This window comes from Leiobunum rupestre, chromosome 11, assembly GCF_980474605.1.
Source record: "Leiobunum rupestre chromosome 11, qqLeiRupe1.1.hap1, whole genome shotgun sequence".
NCBI lineage: Eukaryota > Metazoa > Arthropoda > Arachnida > Opiliones > Sclerosomatidae > Leiobunum > Leiobunum rupestre.
The window spans coordinates 25961937-25984265 of record NC_143394.1 but is presented as its reverse complement, the minus strand read 5'-3'; the positions used below and the strand labels follow the sequence as shown (position 1 = coordinate 25984265).

General features: G+C 36.6%; 1 protein-coding gene across 1 annotated transcript in view; it reads right to left on the bottom strand.

The window, feature by feature from the left end:
* The window catches only part of LOC149922058 (fatty acid synthase-like), a 38083-nt gene extending 17296 nt beyond the window's left edge, over window positions 1–20787 (bottom strand). Inside the window, exons 1-8 of the mRNA XM_090162235.1 lie at window positions 20601–20787; window positions 18878–19030; window positions 16364–16861; window positions 15200–15430; window positions 10551–11952; window positions 3406–5448; window positions 2171–2538; window positions 448–903 (exon numbers count right to left, since the gene is read on the bottom strand). Of these exons, the coding sequence (XP_090018361.1) occupies window positions 448–903; window positions 2171–2538; window positions 3406–5448; window positions 10551–11952; window positions 15200–15430; window positions 16364–16861; window positions 18878–19030; window positions 20601–20787 (5338 nt within the window). The remainder of the gene's footprint in view (window positions 1–447; window positions 904–2170; window positions 2539–3405; window positions 5449–10550; window positions 11953–15199; window positions 15431–16363; window positions 16862–18877; window positions 19031–20600) is intronic.
* Between the last annotated feature and the right edge of the window lie 1542 nt (window positions 20788–22329).

The following is a 22329-nucleotide window of genomic DNA, read 5'->3' as shown; positions in this document are numbered from 1 at the left end:
TGAAAATTTGAAGTATTAATGTGCCCAAACTAAACCAACGCAGCCAACAAAAACCTCGCTCATCATCGCGTTACCTAAGAACAAAAGTCAAGCAAGTCAAAACACCCCATTTTAAGCAAAGTGACCTTTTAGTTTTATATCTATGATAATTTCAATAAAAATTTAATAATTACAATACACTAAAAAGTAAGGTTAAAACAATATAAAAATTAATTATTAAGTAAATTTAACTTGAAATATTCTTATTTAGAATGCCTTTCAAGAGTCACGTATCTCGAATTGCTTGACTTTGTCTTCAGGTAGCGATTGGCGGTAAGCCGATGCGCTTCAGCTTAGGGATTGTGTTTAAAACTGTAATTCCTTAATTTTGAGAGATAACCTACATTCCGGCAAAGAAAAAATACTCAAAAACAGTTTAATATTACAATTCTGATACGTCAACTTTACCTTTTCCATCGGTTTCTTGTAAAACATCGTACTCAAAAGTAATATCTCTAGAATTGCAAAAATTTCTTTCCCGCAGCTGAGGAAATCTTTTCTTGAGGAAATCTCGTTTCTCGTCAGATCCGACTGTTGTGAAAACCTCGCAACTCATGCTGAGGGCAACGCGAATTGCCGCTTGTCCAACACCTCCACTTCCTGCATGAATCAAGATACTTTCTCCTCTCTTCAGTCCTCCCCTAGTAATAAGGGCGTAATACGCTGTGGCGTAAGCAATTGGGACTGTGCTGGCTTCTTCGAAAGACCAACTATCTGGAATTGGCCAATAAAGATGCGGATAAACGAGAACTGAAGTGGCCAGACCTCTGGTTTTAACGATTCCCATAACTCGTGGACCATTTGGAACGTCTTTCCGACCGCTAAATTCATTGCCCAATAAGCTGTCTTGCGACTCTATGCAACCTGTAATTTGATAATTGAATTCGTACATACAGGCCACGTAATCTTATGTCCAATACAGTATGTATTCAGTATTGTTTTGTCCAAAGGACCAATAAGCCCGGGTCTATAGTTTCACGGTGCCCAAATTACCTTTCAAAGAAAAACGTTGAACGCTATTAAACCAGATTTAACACTGAATCTGAGAAATTGAAACATCGAATATTATATTAAAATATTGACTTTTAAATTGAAATTTAAAGAAATGAAAAACAAGTTTACAAATAAGCCGCTATATAGATCTAGGTTTGTATAATTGAATCGTGTTACATAAATCCAAACGTCTATATTATTGTTCCATTAGTCTCAAACTTCTTACATGCAGAATGTTTAGTGAGAGCCTTTGGCTTTACAGATTATTTGCGGGGTTTGTGTCCGCTTGTTGTCACATTCCCCTTGCCTTTTTCATGACGCCTCATTAGAAGACAAATTACATTCTCGAATGACAAGGATATGCGAATAGTTTTAACTTGAAACATATAACTTCGCATGTTACCGCGGCTTTTTCAAAAATACTGCTTAGATGAGAACGTTTCATCATATAAAAGATTAAATTGAGAATATTTGAGTTAAAAATAAAGAAGTATCCCAATATTCTCATCATCAAGCTTTATACATTGTGCAGTACCGTGGTATTGCGGGAACCGGCGCTTTGTCGAACCTGCCAGGCAACATGTTTCACTTTTATGACCTTGATGAATAATTATCTTTTAAAAGATTTATTATTTACTTCTGTGGTCTAACTTTTAGCTCTAAAAGGTAGTTATGAATTTCATGACTAGGGTGGAACCTTAAAACATAAATTACTGTATTTTGTTGCTAAAAAATTACAAAATTAATGCACCTAACTATAAACACTAGATGATATTATCGTCCAATTACATGATATTTGTCTGTTACATTATACTCAAACAATAGTACCTAATAGAAGCAAACTGTCGGAGGCGAACTGCCAGGTTGTATGGTGAAAAAATTAAGGGGTTGACAACAAAATTTTTCTATGACGACCGGTCGTCCTAAGGTGATTTTAATAATTTCTTGGGGCGTGCGCTAATGTTTCCTCCAAAGTTAGGTGGACATAGTAGCCTCTCCCAGTCCACCCCTGCAAACAGACAATAATAACTCTGAAAATGAAGATGTTTAATGGATTTTTGTAATATTTAGGTAGCTTTTCAGAATGAACATAATATTTTATCAGACGTTATTATAGTTAAGATTAATTGTATCGTACCTGCGTAGGCATCGAGTGGAAGGTTTCCAGTGGCAAGCATAAGATCACGGAAGTTAAGTGCTGCGAAGTGTACGTTGCATAAACTTTTCTCAGTTTCCATGTTCTTCGAATTGAAAACCTCAAGAGGCAACTGTACCCATTCCAACGTGGACAAATCCCCTCTTTTCAATATATTCAAATAAGCGTGCTGCGTTAGAACGAGAGTGCTTCGGTTCTTCTGAGGAATTCCAAGATAGCGAAAGGAACCCCATTCTGCATTTCTATTGACATTCATTACTAAATCTTGCTTTAAGACATCAGAGTAGAATGGATCCGTTGGGTCAAACACGGGCAGCGATTTCTTGTCGAGGTTGGAGTTAAACAAACATCTAGAAGGATTTGAAATATGGACATACACTCTAAAGATTTATATACGCCGGTACCGTAAGTAAATACATACCGGACATAAATATGGACACACACTCTAAAGATTTATATACGCCGGTACCGTAAGTAAATACATACCGGACATAAATATGGACATACAATCTAAAGATTTATATACGCCGGTACCGTAAGTAAATACATAAATATGGACAGAAATGAAAAAGTCAAATGACAAGGAATTTTTATTTTGTAAAGCCTAGAAATAACGCCATAAGAGTTAAATGATTTCTGTCATTATTAATTGGTACCTACAAGAGTTTCAGTTAAGATGCAATGGTTTTAATTTTTTAATTTATGAAAATTAAATATTTAAATTTGACTACATCCATTTAAGCTGAGGGGACACTTTAATAAATATTCCAAAAATAATTTATGATTTCCAAAGACTTCCTTCGATATCTAAAAATTTCTTTCAATTCCCAGTAATTTATGATTTCGAAAATATGTTTGGATTTTTTATTTTCTGTTGCTGATTACCGAAGATTCCTCCAAATTCCTTTGATTTTATGTTTACGAAAATAATCTCGGATTTTTAATATTTCCATAAAAGATTTCCCCATTTTTTTCTGGAAACCATGATTTTCAGGATTTTTTACTGATTTTCAAAGATTTACCTGTTTTTTAAAGATTTCTTTAGGTTCCAAATTTATTTAATGTGTAATAAAGTTAAGTACCGGCTTTTATTAACCGTCAAAAATAATTTAGTTCGACAATAATTAGGTTTAACCCCATAGGAAGTCAGAAACCATTACCAATTATTTATTGAGTTAAAAGGACTTAAATTTAAATAAACACGAGAAGTTTATCACCTAATTCTATTTCCACCCGCTTCTTGTCGTAGACAGTTCATCAAACCTACAATGCCAACATTTGCTTTGTTGGCCACCAGCCACAGATTCTCAGCACTGTCATCATTATTCAGATTCTGTACGTTTTCCTTGAGAAGCTCAACCCAATCTTCGAAATTATCGTTGTGTATTTTCAAAACAGCTAGTTCTTTCTTGGGTGACGATTGAGCTTGTGCTTTTCTCAAAATGTAAAGAGTTGATGTAACGCTATCTGTCTTTTTCCCAATAAGCGTGAGCCCCATTTCTTCGAAGGTGTCTTCGATTTCGCTCTCGGATGTTCCCGAGAATGTCCTTCCATTGACAATTGTCAGAAATTTCTCCGCGGGTGTGAGTCGAGTTCGCTCTATCACAATGACGAAACCATTATTTTTAGTGGCTTTAGCCAAATTAAAAATGGCCGACTTTAATGTAATTCCTCTTCCTAATGCTAAACTTAAATCCTTGGCGATAACCAAATCATAGCTTTCCGATGGACCTTCTTTCTGATTAAAATTCAAATTGATTGACTTAACTTCTTCGCCAATACTATTCGTGTCAAACACGCTATTGTTAAGTAAACCAATCGCGCACCTGGCCTGGACAGTTGGATGGTAAGTTTTGATATAATTAATAATGTAGGAAATAATGGAATGGTCGGCCACGGCTTCTAGGATTTTCAAATTTCGAGTGTCATTTAAATTTTCAATCGCTAAATCCAGGGATGTCCGTAAGGACCTTTCATTTAACAAAGTATTTGATAATATATCATTTTTCCACGAAGGTTTTCGATGCGAAATTATTTCTCTTATAATTACCTTCAAGTCGTTATACGTTATCGAAGATTTTATTGCATTAAGTATATTTTCCAATGCTTGGAATAAGACAAAGTTTTCTCCTTTATGAGCAATGAAACGCTTTAATGCTGGTTCTGAAGCGTATCTCAACTCATTCAATAATTCGTTAATTTCGTTGGTCCCACTCGCTTTTATTATTTTACTAGCCAAAGATGAGCAAGCTAATGAGTACTCGTCCAAAGACGCTCTTTCTCGGTCGCTCAGAACGTTAGAGTCAAAATTAGGAATAAATTGGTATTCCTCCAGAATAGGTGGACTTTGCGTAACCTCGTGACGAGATACAAATCTGCATTGTAAACCTTCAATTTCAACGGTGTCAGTAACCAAATTTTTTACGAACGGATCACTGCAAATTCTAACCATAGATAATTCATTTGATTTCGCTCGTTTTCTCGGATCTATATTAACTTTCCGCAGTTTGATTGGTAAATACAGTCCGAATTTTTTCATTCTAAGTAAGGATAACTGTAACATGGAATCTATGAAAACGGTCCAGTTCCCGTTCCAACGTAGTTTTCCTGTTAAGCCATCCGAAGCGGCTTCAATTACTCCTTGGAAAGATGGACCATATTCGTACCCGACGAGACGAAGTTTCTTGTAGTAATCATTACCAGACAAAGTAAAATCTGGTCGATGCTTTTGAGAGAGCAGTAGTTTCTCCACTCGATCTTTAATTGTTAATGTCAGCTCCTCCGGACAGTAAATGCGGCCACTCGCCACTACAGAGTTTCCATCGGTGATTTTAAACTCTCCAGTAACTTCCACTAATATTACTTCAAAGTGAAAATATCCTTTTTGGGAAATGGTTGTGGCTCGATGAATGGTGACGTTTTCAAAAACCACCGGTAGCTGTTCAAAATCACAGTGCTTTTGTTGGGCGAACAATTTCCAAGCTAGAGTGAGAAAACCAGCGGCTGGATACAGTTGGAGTCCGTTAACTTTGTGGTCTCTTAAGTAATAATTCTGGGATTCGGGACTTGAACAGTCCATGTCAATCCTCAAACCATATGATTTTCTCGATGCGGAAAAATCTTCCATTTTCGGTATCTGCCAGGATCGAGAATGGTCCCACTTCATCAAGTTGGAGAGACTAGGCGTGCCCCGTGGCACTGGGTAAGCCACTCTCGGATACAGTTTTCTTACGTCTGGGTTCAGTCCCATATTATAAAGCCTATGAAATGATAAAAGAAAAATATTTTAGACCTAAAGCTATGGATAAGGAAATCCTATAGAACCTATAATACTAATTAAAAATTAGTTATAAAATTTGCTTTCTTTCAATACTTGGAGGAAAACGCGTCTGGCTATATTAGCTGCCTAAATCTGTGTATTTATTTGAAATTAAACAATAGAACTCCGCCAAATGAATAGTCCTCGTGGATTCAGTAGCGGCGATAAGGGTGGGCTGAAGTGGGCTTTAGCCCCCCTGCATTTCTGAGAGACACCACATATTTATATTAAAAGGGCTACAAATTTATCATTAAGAGGCCACATATTTGAATTTATGAATTTTCTTTATCTCTAGAAATTTGATTTATTGCCAAGAAACGTTTTCCTGAAAAGTTATTTTTGTAAATCAATTCGTTTACTCAAGAAGATCATAAACCGATATAGGAAGGGAGCAGAAATTGAGAGAAAGTGGAATGGACAATAGAAATGAAAGAAAGGGGCTTAAGGGAATTTAGGGAAACACCCCGGTCAGGCACGTGTCCCCTCCAGGTCGGATACAAGGTCTGTAGGGGGTTCAGTAAACGCGACGAGAGCCGCAACAATAAAACGACCTTGCTCTTCTCGCTTCCTGGAAAATTTTGAACGTTGAAAAAATAATTGCGTTTTGTCAAAACCACGAAAGAATTAAATTTGAAAAGGAGTCCCTGAAAAATCAGGTCACCGTTGCTAAAATGTTATTTAGTACCAAAAGCAATGAAAACATAAACACAAAGTTTGCAAAACCAGCTTGAAACCAATGAATATCTTAAACATAAAAATATTCAAAATGTTTCCGATGGCTATAAATATTTATTGACATACGAGCAGGCATTCCCAGATCTCGTAAAATATTTCCAAATTGTATTATTTATACCTGTTGCTAATACTTTTTCAGTACACTTAATAGACTCGAATCATTTTTAAGAACAACTATGTCTGAAAATCGATTAACAAATTTAGGCTTGATCTAAATAGAGATTTATCTAATAGGTTGAGAGACAATCCTTTGTTGGTTCTTGACGAGTTTAGTAAAAAAAGAGAAGAGTGCAATTTATACTTTGAGTAAAATTTTCAAATTTTTAAATATGTTTAGGTTATAAGAGACATTTGCGATGGCAAGCCACAAAATTATAAGGGGTCACTAAAGTTGTAAGGGCCACAAATTTCTAGGGGCCACAAAATAATTAGCCCACCTGTGACAAAAGCTTAGCGCCGCTACAGCGTGGATTGGTGGCAGCACGATTTTTTGTTTCGATGGGTACCGTGGCTTGATTCCAGGTCTCTCCAGCGATAAAGTTCATTGCTCTTATTATTGTAAACCTTAGATTCAATCGGAACCCCAGCTAGTAATGCGTGTAAAACGTATTCTGATACAATGTATTCCGATACAATTGTTGTCCAATCTCCAAAATCGTTCAGCCTCAAGTAATATTGTGTAGAATGTATTCAGATATGTTTTTTACTTGGATACTTGAACCAAAGCGTTACAGTGATCAAAAGGATATAATTATACCGGACCTTGAACTTCGCCGAATGACGAACGACCAAGTGGTTTTAAGTACATAGATTTAACTTTATTTTATGGCTCTCCAATTTAGTAGTAGATTTCGTTTGCAACTTTGCATTGGTTTACTTCCGAAATTCAGATAATGACTAACTCTGTTTCCAAACACTATTTTCGGTACTTTGTTATGTAAAAATACTATTCTTTCCAAGTTTTTTGAGTTATTAAATATTAAACGTTTCAAACTGCTAGCTACATCTACAATTTTTTTTAACAAAGTTAATTTTGAAGCAAATGTGTTTACGTCTCTTGTCAACAACCGTTCTTATTATTATTCATGATCTCAAATCTAACTGAAAATGTGTTTCCATGGCTAAACCAATTTTATTTCGTAGTATATATATAATATAATCGTGTCGTGTAACTCTAGTGGATCATTATTTTTAAATATTTGAAAGAATTACTAAATTTACAATTAAACGTTCAGATTTTTCGAAGTGCATTTTTACCTACACTTCCCTAATGGAGAGTCCGATGTACAGTCTGTTACAAAAGTCTTCGACAAAGGGAGTTTCTGCATTTTTCTTAAATTTTCTCGAAACGTGTAAACGATAGAAAAATGAAACCACAAGCAATTTTTAATATTTTTTTATATCCTGTCATCGCTCTACGACCAACGATTGAGGAGCTATAGTCGGTTGCAATTTTGGTTTTGATTTGAGAAAAACTAAAAGACGTAAAATGTCCCTTTTTTGGCATTCCTACCGAATATTGTGAGACTTTCAACAACAATTAATATTGTATAGGAATATCTTAGAAAATTAGGCTTGACACGAATGGAAACAATAAAAGTAAAAAATTGTTGTAGAAAACTATGATCACTTGTTGCCACCATTTAACTCATTCAACCGATTCCGCCAAAGTTTGTTTTTACTACAATTAACATATTATCATAAGTATGACACTTCCCATTGTTTCAATGTTAAAACTATTTACTGTATCTATCAACATAGTGTAAAAACGAGATTCACTCGAGGCAAGGTTGCTTCGACGCGTTCGAGGACTTTCGCCAATATTCGAATTTGTTTAAGAATTTTCTGAGGAAATAAAGGTTTTTATAGATTTTTGAAAAACATTTGTATCACTTTCCGCGGTCTCTGCGTTGAAAAGCTCCGAGATCGTTAACTCAAACACAATATTTTACTTCTAAACACATACTGAAGAAACGTTGTTATGAAGTGTCATACTTATGATATTATGTTAATTGTAGTAAAAACAAACTTTGGCGGAATCTGTTGAGGGAGTTAAATGGTGGCCAAAAGTGATCATAGTTTTCTACAACATTTTTTAAATTTTATTGTTTCCATTCTCGTCAAGCCTATTTTTCTAAGACGTTCCTATACAATATTAATATTCGAAAGTTCTTTTAGTTTTTCGCAAATCAAAACCAAAATTGTAACCGACTATAGCTCCTCAACCGTTGGTCGTAGAGCAATTACAGTGACACTTTCTGAATCCGAAAATGCCGGTATCGGGGGCGTAACTCCATAATAAAAAAAGTTGTCAAAAACGACATCTGGCGTTACCGCCGAAACTATTGTAACTTTGGAAAAACCGACAACTCCACGTGAAAGGAAATAAAAAAATATTAAAAATTGCTGCTGGTTTCATTTTTCTATCGTTTACAAGTTTCTAGAAAATTTAACAAAAATGCAAAAACTCCCTTTGTCGAAGACATTTGTAACAGACTGTACTCGAAATATTTTCTATTCGAAGCCTAAATAGTCAAATTGATTAAAATATACTGTACTCTATCATTAATGAAATGTAAACAATATACAGTGTGTTTCGAAAGGTTATGCATATATTTTAAGTTGTAGGAGGTGAGTTGAGAAGTATGCCTGTTTTCCCCCATTTTCCTGCGATGAGTTAAAAGAGCACCAGAGAGGTTCAAAGTGTGGCTGTAACGTTTAGTTACTATTTAAACCTAATTGAACGACCCCCTATACTTTAACCCAGTGGCTAGCTCTATGACAACCGTGGTTTTCCCGAGTGCGCGAGGACTAGTGTTCGGGCGTATTTAGAAATCTTCTGAAACACCACCCCGGCAAACAGGCTCTACGGAAAGTTTCCGACCTTGGAGCAACTCCTTCAACCCCGTAGTGACCGTAGCCCTTTTGTCCTCCAAAGTGCTTAAAAGGGGACACGTGCGAGAACCCGGTCTCTTCGTCTACTTCTTCCCGACTTCTAGAGCTGCCAGTTGGGCTCTTTAACAGCCCAATTGGGCTTTTTTTATGTCTACTTGCGGGAAAAAATGAATTGCGCTGTTGGGCTGTTTTTTGGGCTACTTTCAGAGGTTTTCGATAATATACACTAAAATCGGTAGGATACCGATTTCTTTCAAATAAATACGCTTTAAAGCACTCGGAAATATATTACTATCAATATATGTACAGTTTTTCTTCAAAAATTCGATTAATTTGTACTTTTTCGAATAATAAAAATTGGAGTTTCTATAAAATTTCCCATGATACTTAAAACTATAACATCACGCAAACACCAATATTTTGAAAAGCGCGCCTTTTAAAAAATAAACTCTCGCCAAATTGGGCTAGAATTTGGGCTTGTTTACAAAATAGGCCCTATTTATAATTGGACTGGAAATTGGGCTCCTTTGAAGAGCTGTTGGGCGGTGTAGGTAAAATTATATCTGGCAGCTCTGAATTACTGTCTTCTACCTGCGCTGATCTCGATCCTGCTTTCAACTGGACCCATCGCCTCCACGAGATGTTGGACGGTCGCTCGGCCCCAGTTCCGAACTTTTAACCGCGTCGAACCTAACTTCCTCCGCGGTCGTATTTCGCGCTATGCGCTCTACAAGACCTTCCGGACGATCATTCGCTGGAAAATCAACGCCGAGATCTACTATGTCGTAAGAACCTTTTCCCTTCACAAAGAACCAAACCACCGAACACCCTTTGAGGGACAGAACTCTTTAACTAGTTAAAATTAGCACCTAAAGATTCTCAATATTCCGTATAAGCACCAAATCGTTTTGATTATTGTCATTAAAATACAAACCATTAAATCTTAACAATGTCGACACTTTTCTTTTAAATCCAAGTTTTTCAATAAATCCCCTTGACAAATTTATCCGAACCCAATAATTAAATTAAAGACCTAATCTACCTAGAAAGTGTCACATGGCCTACTAGTCCATACACGAAATTAATATCCGCCAGTTCTTCCGAAGTGAACTCAATTGTAGCAGTTTGAAAGTGATGAGTAATCGCGGTCCATAACGACTTTAAATACTGTTAAAGTTTACTTTTTTTACGCTGGTTACCTCGATTTGTTTACAAAGTCCTTTAAACCTATCACACGAACCCAAACCTTAATTTTTACACCACACTTTGAAGCTCTCTGGTGCTCTTTTAACTCATCGTAGGAAAATGGGGAAAAAAAACAGGCATACTTCTCAACTCACCCCTACAACTCCTTAAAATTTTTGCATAACCTTTTAAACACCCTGTATAAGAAAATAACCGAAAATTACTTACTTTCCAATGGATGACAAAAAATATTCAAGGTTGTTTGTGTGTTTTCTTTTCATTAAAGATACGTATGTACACTCTGCACCTAGACTTCTCTTGATGATGCTCTCAAACAATCCATGAGGCGCTATTTCAATCACAATAGCGTCTTTTGGAACGCGAGATAAAGCTTCGTGGAAAAGGACGGGAGACAAGAAATTATTGGCGTGATATGACGGCGAGGAAAACTTCGCAAAAGGTTCATTCCAACGAGTCTCTGGAATGGAAGAACTAATCCAACGGCTGGATCTAGGCTTCGGAGTTCCAATTACTTTTTTTAAGGCATCTTTAAATTTTTCTCCAACTAGCTTCACGTATTGACTGTGATAGGCAATGTTGTAGGATTCAATAATTTTGACAGAAATGTTTTCCATGCGTAATTGCTCTAGAAATTGGTTTACTTTTTCTCGTGAACCAGAAATCGTTACAGAATCTTCAGCGTTGTGACAGGCGGGAAACACACCCTCTGGACATCGTCTCTTGGCTTCTTCCCAAGATAGTCCAACCGCTGCCATCTGACCCAAAGGTAGTTGCGTTTCCGCGCAGCATTGTCCTCTCCAGTATGCTGACAACAGCGTCTGTTCAGCGTCGAGAGAGCCATCGACGTATGAACAGCCAAGTTCGCCGAATGAATGTCCAATAACTCCGTCGGGAGTTATTGAAAGAGCACCGAGAAGATCAACCAGAGCGATTTGAATCGCGGCTATAGTTACGAAAGGCGTTGTCACAGTTCCCAAACTTTTGCTGGTAGCATTGGTAACCAGTTCAACTAGGTCAATGCCATGAGGATGTAAATGAGCAGCGGATTTCTCAATCGAATTCGCAAATATATCTATTTTCATCATATCTTTGGCCATTCCAGGCCATTCGGACCCCATACCGGGAAATACGAACCAAATGGGCTTTTTTTCCGATGGCGCACGTTGAACGTCCTTGATCGTTTCTTTATGGGGCTGCATTATCATGTACCCTCTGTACGGCATGCCGGAAACGGGAGCCTGGGTGGCTTGCACTAAGAGAACCAGGGCTTCATCGGGATAGTTGTTGATTTCTAATTTATTAAAGATAAAGTTCGTGGCATCATCTGTTCGGCCACACGCCACGACCAAACGTGGAATCTCTCTCGTTGTTGATCTTCGAGGCTTGCCATCGGCGTTACCTTTCAGCACAACGTGGCAATTGGTTCCCCCCAAACCAAAATTATTAACACCAACAATAGCACCGGCTTTCAACGGTATTGGCTCGGTGACGACTTTCAAACGGCCGTCTAAAAGTCCTTTAATCTTCGGATTCGGATTTTCGAAATGCAAGTTTGCCGGAACCAAGCCTTCTTCCATCGCAATTACCACTTTTGCCAGAGAACACATTCCTAACATAATAATAATTTAAATAACTCGTAGAACCATTGCAGAAATATAAGCATTATCACTAATAGTGTATTTTTAACATTTCAGAGATTAAACATACACTCTTAGAAAAACGGGTTCCAAATAGCCGGAAAAAGGGTTCTTATCCCATGTCCTGTATTTTAATTCCATAATTGTTCTGCGTTGATAGCTAGGTTTCAAGTGTGACGTAACTACTATATGTGATATATGTTAATTGTTTGTGGCTGGGGTATCTTTATATATTTTCAAATAATTAAACAATATGTTTCCATAATTGATAATGAAGAACAGTAGTTAGTGTAGGCTTGCGTGGCATTAAGGTCTTGCCATCACCCTCCTAGGCATTGTAACCCGGCCACCCGAATTAATGGCTTTATAAAGTCGCTTGATGACTTAAGCCTAAGGTGGTGCCTTGGGTATTACTATTATTTCATGAAAATGTTTATACAGGGTGTTGAAAAACGTTTCAATGAGAAAGTTGTAGAGTGCTGTCAAAAATGTTCAAAGAAATTGGTTTCATTGGAAAAGAACACTTTTTCACGAAGATATGAGATGATGAAAAATAAACAAGCTGTCCATAGGGGCCAATAGCCTTCGCATTTTTGTACGTAAAATCGTAAATGAAAGAAAACACGTTAAAAGATTAATCTTCCTAAAAAAAGTACATGTAATTTACCAAAACGCCAATTTAGGCCTACAGTAGGCCTAAAAACGTATCAGACAACTACGCATAAAGGTAAAGTTTTCAATAAGGATTTAATGTGAAAGCTTTGGCTTTTCAACCATTCTCTAACGTTTATTGAGTCTAATCAACGTGCCACTATGTTATTCTCGTGATCAGCGTGCTTTTATTTTCGAGTTATTTTATGGTGAAGCCAATCGTAACGCGCATAGGGTTAAGGAATTGTTTACTGTTCAATATCCAGATAGAAGACTAAGCCACAACATTGTTCTTCGAGCGGTTCGTGACTTTCAGACTTACGGAAACGTCAATCCCAAATTTCGTGGACCAGGTCGTCAAAACATCAACATAGAAGATACCGTTCTAGCCTATTTCCTCGAGCAAGCGTCAGAGGTGCAAGCGACGATCTCGTATTATCGACGAACTACGTGTGGACCACTCTCCACAATCACAACGTCCATCCGTATCGAGTGACCCTCCACCAAGCTCTGAACGAAGGAGATATGGAACGTAGATTTGATTTCTGCAACTGGCTAATAACCATGTCTGATGAGAACCCAAATTTCAACAAGCAAATGCTGGTGACCGACGAGTGTTCCTGTGCGAGAGATGGGCCTTTCAACCATCAAAACACCCACATATGGTGTGACGAAAATCCTCACTGGGGATTTCCTCACCATCATCAACAAAAACTCTGAATGTTTGGGCGGGTTTGCTCGGGGATCGAGTTATTGGCCCATTTTTCTTCCCAGCTCGTCTTAATGGACAACGCTACTTGGTGCTTTTGCAGAATGAAATAGCAGATGCTTTAGAAGATATTCCGCGGGAAGCTTACAGACAGATGTGGTACGAACATGACGGCGTACCACCCCACGTACCTAAATGTGTAGTGGATCATCTTAACGAGTTCCCTCAGCTTTTAGTTGACAGGAACGGTCACGTTCGATGGCCCGCGAGGTCTCCAGATCTAACTCCGATGGAGTTGTTCTTGTGGGGGGTTCATCAAAGCACAAGTTTACGTGATGCCCGTTAAGAACATCGAAGATTTGCGTCACCGAATAATTGCAGCCTTCGAACTTGTCACTCCTGATATAATCAGACGCTCGTTTCAAAACATGCTTCATCGTGCCCTAACATGTATCGCGGCAAACGGAGGTATCATAGAATCGCACTTGTAAAATTCTTGTTTATTCGAATAAAATGTGTAATTAAATCTTTCCGACATTTCTTTCATTTACGTACCAAAATGCGAAGGCTATTGGTCCCTATGGATAGCCGGGTTACAATGCGTAGGAGGGTGGTGGCAAGCCCAGCATGCCACGCGAGTCAACAACTCCCTACACTTACTATAACCATTAACCTATACAAGTTTTTATAGATCTAGGGTGCCCTATATGTGAGCAGTCCATTGTAATTTATAGTGAAATACTTCACCGATTATGGCTCGGCGGTCACTATAGAGCAGACATCTTTAACGTTGTGGCTTCCGTTGAAATGCAACGTTAAGATACTTACATTGAAGGTCAAACTTTCAGCCAGAGACTCCATCAGTAGACCGGTTTCGCCCTTTCGGGGCTCAAAAGTACTGTGTAGTAACTCTGATTTTCTCGAAAATCTTCCGATATCAGTAAACCTAATATACACCCTGGATGTATGTCCGGAATTGCTCGGACTGGCCATGGAACTCTTATTGATTTGGCCTTAGTTGTACAAACCTTAGGCACGGTTCAATTCAAACTACTTCCCGCGCTTATTATATAACCTGACTCTAGGAGAAAAAAACTTAATATCGTTATTATCTCTCGATTGGTTCCGCTATGAAAATGTTGATTGTCAGTATTTTATTTCAAACACTAAATAAGTATTTTTTTTTAAATTTGACATAATATGGACAGAAATGAGGTCATCTTGAAGTTAAAAAATATTCCAACCCAATCATAAATTATGATCACGTATAGCTCGCGATGAGGTTCAACTTTAAAAGCACTTTGCTTAGTCTTTCTCATTATGACCAATTGATAATGTTTAGGAAGATATTAACTAAAAAGAGGGACGTTTCGTGGAGCTAAAAATGGAAAGGTCTGTTACTGTACGTAAATATACTTCAGACAGAAGCAACTTTGGCCATGTGGGCAAAATATCACTTGGCCGCAACCAATTTTTGGTTTTGGGAGACGCGAGAGTACTGAGCCCACCTAACTAAAACGAAATATGCTTTATATAAAGAAAATGCAACTTAAATTTAAACACTTTAAATGTATCAAAACTCCAAATTTCAGCCAGATATTCCAACCGTAAACCATTTTCGTCCTTTTGGGGCTCGTAGGTACTATGTAGGAACTCTGGCTTTTCTCGAAAATCTGCCGATATCCGTTAAACTGTAGAATTTCACTATAAATTGCAATGGACTGCTCACATATAGGGCACCATGGATGTATATTACGCTAAATGTATATTATGGGTTTTGATATTAAAGTTAAGGAATGTGAATAAAGAAAAATTATCAGAAAGAAGCGTAAGTCATTTAAACAAGTCTTCCTACTTACCCGATGCCGATTCAGCGTGTCCCATGTTTGATTTAACTGAACCAACCAGTAACGGTTTTTTTCTATCTTTGCAGAAAAGGTCTGTAATGGCACCCAATTCTTCCGGGTCGCCAACCTTTGTGCCGGTTCCATGGCATTCAATCATATCTACAGTGTTTGGGTCTATGTCTGCCTCGGTGTAAATTTCCTCCATCAACCGTTTTTGCATCGCACCAGAAGGATATGTGAATCCTGAAAGAAATTGATTATGACTATTTGTAGTATGAAGAAAATAGCGAAAGGTGACTCATGTCAAATCATGTGAGGAATCAAAATTAGGAAATTTTCAGAAGCCTCTTCTTTTTGAAGTGTAAAACTATTATCAATGCTAAATCAAAGGAAATAAACTAATTGTAATGCAAATCCGCTCAAGAACAGATCCTTTAAAACCACATAATGATGTGGTAAATCAAATAGCCGTTTGATGTTATAGCAGTTGATCAAATATATGGGAGAGTAGCCATTTACCAGAAACGTATCGGTATAGTTCACAGATAAATATATAAACAAATCCTTTTTGTTTCGGACAACGATTTATTTTGGTTTTTGACCGTCTCACTCGTGACACAAAAAAACGTTTTCTCACTAAGCTCGGCGTTACATATATATGTTTAACAAAAAGTGAGACCGAAAAGAAAATATTGTTAATTAGAATCCAATATTCTAGAGAGCCTAATTTAATATAGGTGTGTATACCTTATCAAGAACAATCAGAGGTGACACTTCTGAAAAAATCGAGAAGGGTGGGATTAAGGGGTGACAATTCGTCCACGAGCAGAAAAAGGGCTTTTGTACTCAGCTTTTAAATGTCGACCTTCAAAGTATAATATCATCTAACACAAGGGCAAGTTGTACCTATAGTTGTTTGTTTATTTGTTTAATTTGTGCCCCCATCCCAACCAAAATCCTGGCTTTGTTACTGTAATTATAATCATCGCTAAAAACCCTTAGATATAAGCAAAGGTCAGGCAATCATATTATAAAACCAATACCAATATTCTTTAATGAATATTCTTACAAAATTTTGCATAATTATTCCAACTTTACTTTATTTGTAGCCTAGTTTAAAATGTAAAACAGTGGCGAATTTCAGCTTGCACCAATATCGTATACATAAACAATTACCTTGTACTTTGCTTCCATCTGTGTTCGTTTTCGAGTGCAAAACCTTTGCGTAAACTCGTCTAGCGTCAGGATGTTTCTGCAGAAAAACGGCGCAAATTGCTTCAGATCTCACGAATCCACTCGCTTTTGCGTCGAAAGCTTTGCATTTCCCGTCTTTAGACAAGGCACCCAGTTTTTGAAACATTAAAGAGATTGCAGGCTTTAAGGTGATGCTCACTCCACCAACAATAGCGGCTTCGCATTGGTTGGCTCGAATGGACAGAACTGCTTCGTTCAAGGCTAACAAACTGGACGAACAGGCCGCGTCGATGGCCAAACTGGGACCTTTGAAATCGAAAGCGAAGGAAACGCGATTGGCCGGAAATGAACGGCCGCAAGTAGTCACGTGGTAGCCTTGAACCTTCGCCGCATCTGCGGAGTACGCTTCTTCGGATTCGGATAATACTTGACCGATGAATACTCCGATATTTCTTCCTCTCAACGTCTGTGGGCTGTACCCTACATTTAAACATTAAGAGATACTCTAACACGACGTTTATTTGCGGCATTATATTTAAGGTGGCATTAACGAGGAGACTACCCAAGGTGATTCAGGCCCGTACATAGCCGCCAAAACTCGGGGGCGCTCAAATTCTTTTTGGGGGTGCCAATACCTTGAGTAATTTTTATCTCCCCACCTATGAAATTAGTAAATATACTAATCCGGTTATAGCCCTAAAATATCCGTCAAAACATTTTTGATAAGCTGGTTCAATATTTCTACAATTGAAAAGTTTTCTGGTGCAGTGAGACGCGCGAAAGCAATTTTCAAAAACTTTAGTAAAATGGTTTCAAATATTAACTGAACTGATACTAGCTCTCTAGTAAAAGTAATTTTCCTTTTTGGTTAATATACAAATATTTTAGATCATATCTTTCGGTAATTGAGCAATCGATTTTTTTTGGGTCAGTCGGATTGGGGATGCTCAAGTACTCATTTGGGGGCACTGAGCATCCCCTGGCGCCCCCCCCCCGTGTACGGGCCTGAGGTGATTATCACTGATTTTGTTGAAACTAGGTGGGTATGTAGACCTAATGGTAACATGAAATTTCACCAAGGGATAAGTTGCAATGGGCCTTAGTTTTGCCATGGCAACCGAAAATGTTTTTTACTACACAGTATGTATATTTTCCCATTGAAAATAACATGGGAATCTGAGCACTTCTAATTGAATTTAGTTGTTTGAATTTGATCAAAATTAATAATTAATTAAGTGCTCAGGTTCCCATGTTGTTTTCAAGGGAAAAAAATACATACTGTGTTGTCAAAAACATTTTCGGTTGCAACTTTTCCTTTGGTGAAATTTCATTTAACCATATGGTCAACATACCAACCTAGTTTCAACAAAATCGGTGATAATCACCTCGGGTAGTCTCCTCGTAAGTACTACAAATTGTTCACTCAATCGAATCTTGGTGAAAATAATCATTATGTCAGAGTTTTGGGAAGTGAAAAGATATGTCTAGTGACGGGATTGAAGGAGCTACAAGAAAATGTAAGAACGTCACGTACACTCTTAAAAAAAAATGTTTTTTTAATGGTATATTAAGAGTCTAAAATTATTAAAAAAAACACTCTTTAGTGTTTTTTCTTGTCCCAAATTTAAATTTTTAAAAGGTGTATACACGGTGTTATATTACACCGTAAATAAAGTGATTTAACACTCGGTAGGGTTACCTCCCTTAAGGCAGTAGTTTAACACTTTAATGGAAGTAGTTTAACACTTTAAAGGAAGTAGTTTAACACTTTAAAGGAAGTAGTTTAACACTTTAAAGGAAGTAGTTTAACACTTTAAAGGGAGTATTGTAGAACCCTTAAAGGGAGTAGCTAATGTATGAAAATTAACCTTTTTAAGAGTGTGTGTGTGGTTTTAATTACTGAATAGCTATTACAATATTAATTAAAAGAAACAAAGAACTGTATTCAGAAATGTGAAACGCAGAAATATACGTAATAATTAGGTTCTGATCATTTCAAACCATATTATGATTTTCTGGCAATCATTATGCAAGAGCTTAAATGGTTGTTTTCGTGAGTTTCGAAATTTTGTATTACGTTATCTTCCGGTGTTGTCAGAAATAAATAATATTTCATACAGAACTCTGACTATGGCTTCTGGCTCCTCATTGACAATGGTTGACATTATGTAATGCCGTCATGTTGGTCATATAATCATTATTCATGAAAAACTAAAATTAGTTCCATCCTTTGAGGAACGCTCGCTATTTTCGATAACTCCCGGTACTATTATCTGAGTAAGATTGCAATCTAGAGCTCGTAATTTGGCTCTAGTATTTGTCCTTAGTTTTGAAGCATACTCTAGCTACAGACTTTTTGCATTATTTATGCCTATTGTTATTAAGATGTTTTCCTAAAGTCGTGGAAGTCAAACACATTTAAAGTTGGATTTATTATTATCTTCTTATGGAATCTTAACCTTTCTATCTTCTGTTAACAATGTGACAGTCACTAACCCGAATCAACTATAGCTTCGTAAACCACTTCCAGGAGGATTCTTTGTTGGGGATCCATTTGATCCGCCTGCTTTGACCTGATTCCGAAGAAATCTGCGTCGAATTTCGTAATATCCTTTAACCCGCCTTTACGTGGTGGAATACCAAATATACCTACAAATAAATAATTTTATCATAGATGCTGTCCTCGCCCGTGGTTCACAATTGAAAAAAATTTAAATAAAACGAAACGTTAATGACTCTATTGGTCAAAAGTTAAAAAACGTTTCTGGCAATAAAATACAGTATTATTTATAAAACGTTTTACTTATGCAATATAAAATTTTAATTGTAATTCAGCCGGTAAAAGATTTTGCTATCAAATCCTTTACCGAAACGAAGGAATTATCTTGCCGAATAACAACGATTTGATTTGTAATTAAAATAGCAGTATTTTCAACCATTGTTATATATTCCTTTTGTTTGACCGTTAGTGTATTCATATCTTTTGAAAGGATATAGAGCCGCGCCACCATGATGTCAGCGGCAGAGAGGGGGTTTTATTAAAAGGGGTCAAACCTGGCTTGATAACGTCAAAGAAAGAACACCATTTGGAAAACATCTTTGAGCATATGTAATCAAATTGTACACGATTCGGACCAAATCTGCATGGATCATAAAACGACATGTCTAGTTTGCACCCTTCTGACTAGTGTTACACAGATTATTGAATTACATGCCAAGTAAGCCCGTTATTAACCAAAATCATAAGATGTTCTTTCAAGTTTTCACACTTCCGACCAAAACTGCACAAATCAGAAAATGACCAAACAAATTTGTAGGCAATCACTAAATTTAAACATCATAAAATGAGCTGCCACGATTAATTAAGAGCCTAGGTTACGGATTTTAGTCGAAGAAACCATTTAGAACTTACAGTCTGGTGTAATCAAATATAATATAAGATGTCGCTAACTACCTCAAATATAAACATTTAAATTTATTAATAAGGTTTCTTATAACATTTTTGATAACCTACCATACCCTATGTACGCCCCAATGCAGATTTAGGCAATTGAGTATCTCCACTACTGCAAAACAGTTTAATATTCTTCAGACAATAATTTTGCTCATTTGTCAAAACGAGGTTATATTGACCAATGAAGATTCTGAAGACCTTCTTTAGAAACCATTTTTTCAACAAAAAAAAAACAGTATGGGTCAGCTATAATAGGTGTTTTTACAAAAGATCGGTGGTCACGTGTTTTCAGTAAGTTTGCGTCACTACGGTCAAAATGAAATCTCGAAGTTGGCCGATAATTTAGTGTCGTCCGCTATTTAAGACAAGGCTTTACCTGTCGTTTAGTTTAACAGTAAAGTGAATGTTCTAACTGCTATAGAAGATTATTTATTTTTGCTGAGTATTTTATATCTTTCAAGGTTAGTAAATAAAAAATAACTAAAACCAGACTACCTTATAATATACATAACACATAAAAATATATTTTTAATACAACCCTAGCCTTTATTTATCTATTTGTAACGCTGTTAATATTTAAAACTAAAATTGTCTACACGCGGGCCTTAGTATCAGCAGCCGGATCTTAGCAGACGATGCCTTGCTCAAACATACTGAATTCCCATGAGCCTCTATAGCGATTTTTTTTGTAGAACCACCTATTGACCTATTGGCAGTGAAGGGTATGATTTATCAGAAGATTGGTGATAATGTAAATGTACATACCAGGCGTCCATCGTCTGTCGTCTTCGGTGACGAGGTCATTTTTGGCAAACAAATTATTTTTTAATTCTTCAATGTTATCGGATTCGGGGAAACGTCCGGAAATACCGGATATCACTATTTCGTCTGGTACCTCCCATCGAGGCATTGGCGAATCAGTAATAATTTCGTCAGTCGAAGGCAAAGACATGGTAAAATATTTTGATTCTGTGACTTTTCTACGTAAACTATTAGGATTACAATAAAATAAAATAGTTTGTAAGATTTCTTACTCCGTCTAGGAGTTAATGTTTATTAAGAATATAACCAAAGATAATTAATAACTGATCGGCACAAAATATATATTATAGCGGGAAAACATGATAAAACTAATAACCTGCCAGAATATTCAATGTAGATGTAATTTTGTGGTATTTTCCTTTGAATTTAGAGAGTTTGCGGCATTTAAATATTTAATCTGAACACTACATTCCCATTGCGTTAACGAATTTTCGTTCCGCTTTTCAAATGTCAAGCTGCAATTGATTGTTATATAAAAAATATATTGGTTCGAAAAAATAGAAAAATTATTTTTCTTGTTCAAATTTGAAACTTTGTGCTGCGGAATTTAAACAATTGGAAAATCAACTGTGAAATTATTTCTTTACAGCATAGTGGGTTTTGAAATTTAATAAGAAACTGAACACATCAATTAAAAAGGAAGTGTTCTATCCTTAATCATTCTTATATTGTAGAATCGCTGGATAAGGTGGTCGGAGAAAGCTGATACACTCTTTAAATCGAGATTAATGGTCTTTTGACAAATTACCACTTTTCGTAAATTACCGCTTTTTTAACATTATAATTTAAGTAATTTTTAACTTACCTTAGTTTAAAATTAATATAATAGTAATAATCGTATCGAGAGGTAGCTTTACCTTTATAGAATAAGGACACCGACGTATGAGAAACATTTGGGCCTCTCTAATCATTTATAAGCAAAACCGCCGGAAATTATCCATTGTTGTATTGTTTACAAATAATTTGGAAGAATGGAGATAACGTATATAGCTTTTCTATAAAAATTTGGAATACTATTAATTGTATTATCATATCAAAGTCTATAAAGAACGTGTTTTAAACCATATGGTATCCCTGGTCGTTTGTTTTAAAAATTATTTAAAGCTATAGGTCTGAAATTAAGGATTATCGATTTCAAGTATTTATTTATACTTTGGGATAATGAGTCAATTTCGGCGTTTTTTCTGCGACCTACCTCATCACGGTCTACCAGTGTACTCCTCCTCCCCTTAACTGGCAGTTAAATTTCCTTGGTATCTTATTGGTTCCCTAAAAAGTCTTAGAAAATAGCCATCGTTTGACTACGGTAAGGTTCAAGTCAAGTTAAGTAAGTCTTAATGGTGTTTGGCTCCTAACGTTGGGACAAAAGACGAAAAACCTCCAATAAAGTTTAGGAATTATTACGCATAAGAGGTTGACAATAATGTTTATTGATTAACATAACGTTACGTAACAATGTTTAAAAAGGCTTGGTTTATTGATTCATGCTTGTCACGGCGTGCAGAATATATATTTCATCAAATAGCACCAGGGCTTCAACACCCGGTCCTGCCAAAATGCGTTATACCAGTTCCATAGAATTCTTACACCATTATATCTAGGAGCAACAAACAAAGCACCCCACACAAGGAGAACGCAACCCGTCAAAACTCATGCATTTTCTTGTGTACAT